Source organism: Rhodnius prolixus, unplaced genomic scaffold (assembly GCF_049639745.1).
Source record: "Rhodnius prolixus isolate KJV_2025 unplaced genomic scaffold, Rpr scaffold_7, whole genome shotgun sequence".
NCBI lineage: Eukaryota > Metazoa > Arthropoda > Insecta > Hemiptera > Reduviidae > Rhodnius > Rhodnius prolixus.
The window spans coordinates 29,223,880-29,230,829 of record NW_027411582.1 but is presented as its reverse complement, the minus strand read 5'-3'; the positions used below and the strand labels follow the sequence as shown (position 1 = coordinate 29,230,829).

Sequence of the window (6,950 nt, the reverse complement as noted above, 5' to 3'; positions counted from 1 at the left end):
ATTCCTTAATTTATCAAATAATGCACTTTACGCAGCTTGTGCAGCATGTACTGTCTTCAAAGATGCCTCCTCTGGCTCGCCTCTAAGTGGTGCCTCTAAGTTGAAAATAAAATATCAAATTAAGGTAAATTATAAATAGAGAAGCTCTTAATATCCAAATTACTCGATAAAAGTTAAAAATAAATAAATAAATAAAAACTATGAGGTAACAAACACTTGGAGAATTTGTAGGTTAAAGGAAAGCCAGTGTATAAATTTCTGCAATACTGTTTTGGTTTCTTAGTCTCACACTTTCAAGCCAAGTGTCCAATCTAGTGGCCCCAAATTTCATTAATACTATTAATAGTAAGACCGCTTACATTATAACTAATAAATGTAAGACCATTAATAAGGTTAGTATAAATTAAACTGTTCTCATTTGACTGGATCAGTAGTTTAGACACACCAACATGAAGATGTAAGTAAAAAAAATTCTTTATTCTAAATTCTTCATGTAAAATATTTTATTTTAGTTGTGTAATGTTTTGAACGAGAAGATGACCCATTAGGTAAATATATTATCTGCTGAAGGTTTTAGTTTTCTTCCAAATATATATTTTTTTTTTTTGTTGCTATACATCTATCCAAAGAAACCTAATCAAAGATTTTTCGATTTATTATTGTAACTATCATCATTATTATTGTTTATTTTTTTCCTAAAAGGCTCAATCTACCTCCTGTTGGCTTCAAAACCCTTGGCGAGCCGTGGCCTTCTCAATAAGGTAAATCCAGATAGGCTGCTCTCCAATCACGCTACGAAGAATATTCTTTAAAATGCCGCATCCCACCATCAATCCATCTGATTATGGATCATCCCACTTTCTGTGAAGTACCAATTCCTCCGTCCAGGATATTCCAAGGCACTTTCTCAAGTTCTCACCTCATATCCATCGCAGCTCAGCATGATGTCCTCTAATATAATTCATACAACTCTTGGGTTTTTCCCTTTTTCCTAACAAGTGTATTAGGGCACCAAATCATCAGGGTATTCTCCTTTTTTAATCTAGGAATTTCTTCCTGTTTTGAAGATAGCCTGTGTGCCAATCATACATCAGAACTGGTCAGAATAAATGGTTTGATATTTGGTTTTCTAGCAGAAGGCTGCTTTTTAATATTTCATTAATTCCAAAGTAGCATTTGTAAGCAACCGAATTCGAAATTATTCCATCATTGTATTTTTTTACCCCAACCTAATGACCTGGGATTTATCTTATGATAAATAAGATACTCTACACCTAAAGAATTAAAAACTATGAAAACATGTCATTGAAAAAATCGGTTATCACAATTTTAATGTTCAAAAGGCGACACATTCGATCAATACTTTATTCTCAAGATATATATGAAATAATTGAACTACTTTCAATATAATGCACTGAAGTTAGTTTTTATTTACAGTATCATAACAGTGATATTTTGTGTAATTCTTACACAAGCTTATTTTCAACAAATACTAAACAGCTGTCTAGAAGTACCAGGTATGCCAAACTTTGATTCAAAAAAGGTATGTAAAAATTTTAATCTTAACTATTAATTAAGTTTAAAAGATAATAACTTTAACAAATGGAATTAGGACAACAATTTTAAGAGTACTCAAAGCTTGTGAATTTTGGATTTTACTTCATCACTTGCAAAAAAGTATTTTCTTATTGAAAGGAAGGTAAAAGGGAAAAGAAAAGAAAATATTTGGGTTCCCTAAAGAAATAGGGTCATACAGAAGGGCTGTAATTAATTACAAAAAAAAATGACGGATCGATAATTTGCAAGAAATTGTCAAATAATATTATTTCGTTTAACTTTCACGCCTTCTAAAAATAGTTTGATAATTTTCTTAATTATTATTACTTTTTATGATTCTTTTGTGTTTAATTTGCATTGATTGTCACCACTATTATTGTCTTTTGTTTTTATTACTTCTATTGATTTCAACTTTATTAGTTGGCAATTGTCTATGAATAAGAATTATGAGTAAGAAGCATGGCGACGATGCAGAGAGTTTAAAAACCACTAAATTATAATAATAGGACTGTATTTCATTCTTCAGGGGCAGAACTACTTGATGCTGACTTGATTAAACACGAGAGTCATTATTTCAAAGAAGTAGAGTAAAAGTAATGCCTATTTTTATAGGCCACCTTTCTTCCACTACCAAATTAAGTATCATGAAGAAGGCAACGACTAGTAAACTTACTTTACTATAAATTTCACAAATTATTCATTAAATACAATCGAAAGTCTAGACCGGGAATCGAACCCACTACCCTTTGAGTTTTGCGAGCCTCATCTCTATCTTCTCCACTATCCTGGAGCCTTACAAAGAAGTATAATTCAATTTAAAATGATTGAAATTTCAAATATCTTCAATAATACTGACATTAGTAAATAATACTTTTTAGGATTAAATACATCCATGTAATAAAGGTTTCTTAATTCAAGATAAAGCTTAAGTTTTCTAGACCATAAAAAGTTATCATGTCGTTTCTATTATTGATCTTGCTCTGACTGATTGACGTTCATTTCATGATCTAATAAATTGCAAACTCTGTTAGACAAACAGTCTGTAATAATGGAGTTATACAGATAATATCATAAGCGAGCATTTTATTTTATTTTAAATCTTTATTTTTTTGTTAATATAGTACTTCCAAGGAACATGGTATATCACTCATGTTCAGCATGGAATTCCTTCAAGTGTTTGCCGAACAATCAAATCTTCACTAAAACCAGATGGCTCTTTAGAACAGATTACATACGGATACAGTTTGTACGGGTAACGTTTTCAGTTCTCATAAATTAGATTTTAAAAAAATTAAAATTTAAAAACTGGATCTGTAATTGTTGGCTCTTTGAAATGATTTAAATTGACTTAAAAAAAGTTTCTAGGCAAAAAAGCGCACAATTTGTTTAGCATTAAAAACAATGGTCTTGGGGTTTTCTAGGTTTTAATAATAAGCTTTAAAGCAGAAGGTTATAGGTGTCTCCGAAATTATTAGGTTAAACAGAGAAATCTCCTGAGATTTAGTGACTTTAAGTTTACATTAATTATGATTCTTTACAGTTCGCAATGTCAAAATTCATTTACTTATTCAGTTTCAGGGATTCTGCATATCAGCTATCTTCTCATTTCAGGCATTAATGCATCAATTTGCTCAATTTAAAACTAAAATTGTCTCTACTTCGATTACTTGGCCTGGGTTTCTATTTTAGGCAAAATAATGGCCGTTCTATCATTTAGAGGAAATAATTTATGAATATTCAACATGTTAAGAGCAATTTTGATGACTTTTCGTAACATCCTCTTTAGAAGTAAAGGACCTATCCATTCTGAGTGGATAGAAGCAATAGCTCCTGCATTGGGTTCATGCAGGCTGTTATTCTCTTTCAAACGCTTTAAAAAAAAAAGTGCGATATGCGAGGACAAGGTAAAAAAGACCGTGATTTTTAGTTTAAAACAATTGTTTTTGGAGAACCTCTTTTGGTTTAATGCACTTTCCCCAATGAGTAGTTTACTTACATATCTGATTCTCGAAAGGTTCTTTAAAGTTTGGATAGGCGGTAGGTTAGATATTCTAAAATTTCTTACTTCAAACCCTCAATGTTCAATTGAATTTGAAAGCAGTATCCCTGATAAGAAATCACGTTTTTTTTTTCCTTTTTGTAATCCAGTCCTCTCCTCACAAATTTATTGATCCTGTAGGTTCCAGTAACCTTGTCAGTTTTCCTCCTGTCATTTTTTTTTACCGTTTGCAATTTAATCTATTTAAAAACTTCTATTCCACACTGACAAACACTGAAAATAATATCTAATTAACCATTTTTGAGTTAAGGCATTCTTCTCAAAGCACTGAGTGCGTGCATCTTTAGCTCACATCGGCTTCCAAATTTTGCATTCGTCTTAAAACTGTCCTTACTTCGCTGAGAAATTAGTGTTTGTCTTTGTTTTGGGTACAAGGCTTTCTTGGTATAAAATAATCTCTCCTCTTCTGAAAACATGCATGCTTTTTCTCCAGGTATACGATCAACTGTCTTGTTAATTCCAATACTTTTAAACCCCTTGTAGGCAACTTCCCAACCTTTTCATCTTGGTTACAAACCCTGTCCTTAACATGATTCATGTTTAAAGGAAGGAAGTTTGGAAATACCATATTTAAATCAACTACCTTTTCTTAAAGTTGAAAATTAATGAAAAGTCTCCTTAAAAGCTTTCACAAAACTTTGGATACTATTTTCCAGTTTATCCATTTCAACGAAATTATTATGATTATTATGATAGGTAACAAACACAAAATTTGTTTGGCATCCAAGCCATTTCATCGCACGACCAAGATCTTTTCACTTTGCTCCTGGATAGATTATGTAACTAGTTCATTCCTAGAAATATTTCCATTATTTTGTAACCCATTAAAATACATAAAAGTGTACCATTTAATTTGTATCGAATTAATCGTGATTATTTTTATTGTAGCTGAAAAAAGATATTAATTATTTGAATAGTAGGTTTAGTTGATAATAAATATTAGATAAATTCTTTATTTTTTTTTGGCAGAACATTGAAAAGATTCTATAAAATCGAGTGCAACGATAAGGAGTCAAGTTTCTTGCAAAAAGGGAATGTTTCTTTAGTTTGCTTAATCATGCTTGACACAAGTAAGTACATTACTGGAGAAGTACATTCATGTTGATGATGTTCAATAATATGTATAAAAAGTACGCCTTTTAGATTAAAAATTTAATATGCACACTTAGTTTACTTTCTCTAGCTGCAGTTTACTCAATAATTTTTGCTTAAAATTGGTTTGTTGTACTATAAAAATTATAAACTTTAATATTATACATGTTCACTGTAAAGAAAATTTAAAGAAAAAGAATCGCTTAAAACTAACAATCTTTCCAGAGAAATGCCACTTTGGTTCAACCAATTTTCTTCAAATTTACAACTTCGGTTAATAATTAGTGCTTATTAGAATTTAATAAATTGTGGGCAAACGGTTCTCTGAAATGGTTCTTCAAAGCAAATGTTTTGCGCCAATTACTCGCCAATTGTTTTTTTTTTTTTTTCTAACACATAATTTCTTGCTATCCTAAGCTATCTTATGAACACTAGATATCATTTTATATAATTAATATGCAAATTATAACCAACAGTTTAATATTACAGTCAATGCAGAGAAAATGTTTCATATTAAAGGAGTTGTTATCGAGACAGATTATGATCATTTTTCAATATTTTATCGTTGCGCATGGGATGCTGAAAATATTGGAGGTACTGATTTTATTTTCTCGATCTAAAATTAAACATGAATATTTTAGAATAAGTTGAAAGGTTTTTCGAAATAATACCATATGAGATCCAAAAAAAACTTGCTGAATTCTAGATAAAGAAACTAATTTCACTCGTGCAGAGTAGTTATGCAAATATTAAGGTGCCTTTTAGGGAAGGGATTAGCTATGAGGTTAGCATACTGGACTCCCACGCGGAGGTCCCGGGTTCGAATCCAGCAGCTGACCCTTAGATTTTCTCTTCCTAGGAGCTTCTTACAGCTCACTGTCCGGTGATGGACAGTGTTGTCTGTAACGAGAGAACACTGTCCGGAGGCCGGCAGTGCACTGGAAAAAGCTCCGGGCGCTAATGACCTCAGCTGTTGATGCGCCAAAAAAAAAAAAAAAAAAAAAAAAAAAAAAAAAAAAAAAAAAAAAAAATTAAGGTGCCTTGAAGTAATTGTGCAGAATTATTAAGATATTCTTAAATTGAGATTGATGAGCATGATTTTAAATTAAGTTTTATCTAGGCATAATATTTTTGGAAACCTAAATGTAACCACTACTTCTTAAAATTCCCAGTAATGATATTCATGCCTTATTTATACCAAACATTCAAGTTGGTCTGACAGAAGATTCAATTAAACTGCACAGTATTGCTCAACGAATTAAACACATCTTTACCACATTACCCAATTCTCTAGCAAACTATCGGTGAATTAATTCATCGATTATTAAGATGCAAAAATACTGAAAGAAATAATAAATAAATCAAATGTTTTGCAATCAAATGATTTCCATTTAAATTTAAATAAAGGACGTCCATTTCACACTTAATATATATATTATTTTTTTCAGACAACGTTGTGATATTAAGCAGGGAAAAATCAGCTTACCCTGCAGATGTAGAGCCTAAACTTGAAGAAGCTTTAGAGAATTTTGGATTATCTATAAATGATTTCATTTCCCGAGATGATTTCGATTGTAAAACACATCCAGAAGAATAAGTAATCAATGAGAGAAATGAATTAAGATTATTTCTGGCAAAAGCATTTGCCATGTCCAATAATAATGTTCATAATTGTGTACATTATTCGTTACCAAAATATATTATCATATTTATTTACTACATTTAAGCTGTTGGTTTATTGTAGGGAGTTGCTTTAATGTTATAAATATGTAGATATACAGAAAAAATAATACATACATACCTACATATAATAAAAAAGAAATGTACACAAAATATTAAAAAATGAACAAAAATATGAAATATTATTATTATTATTATTAAATAAAGATCGTTCAGAAGAAACAGTTTAATATGAAATATTAAAATTATTCCTCTAAAACTAAAAGATCATAGCAAAATGCTCAACGTTACATTGTCACCGAAATAGTAATAATTAAAACGTTTTAATATAAAAAGTATTATTCCTACGAGCGTATTAAAGAAACTCCAGCTTTAATACGCATTTTTTTTTTTTTTAAGGAATCAATTTCCGACTTAATACAAATATTTTCTTGTTTTAATGAAAATATTTATTTAATTATTTTGATAGGTGTCTTCTCAAATGTCAAGCAAAACAAGTGCATTCTTCAACAGGCCTTCCATCTCCTTCATCAAGAAAATGAATCGGAATTCTCTTCATTAA

General features: G+C 30.4%; 1 protein-coding gene across 1 annotated transcript; it reads left to right on the top strand.

Annotated features, from left to right (window-relative positions):
• The first annotated feature begins 288 nt into the window (after nucleotides 1-288).
• On the top strand, nucleotides 289-6,582 carry LOC141446565 (triafestin-2-like). Its single transcript, XM_074113107.1, has 6 exons — nucleotides 289-457; nucleotides 1,438-1,543; nucleotides 2,679-2,809; nucleotides 4,586-4,686; nucleotides 5,198-5,302; nucleotides 6,157-6,582. Exons 1-6 carry the CDS (start codon nucleotides 450-452, stop codon nucleotides 6,303-6,305), a joined length of 600 nt encoding a protein of 199 aa, XP_073969208.1. The 5' UTR covers nucleotides 289-449; the 3' UTR covers nucleotides 6,306-6,582.
• The last annotated feature ends 368 nt before the right edge of the window (nucleotides 6,583-6,950 follow it).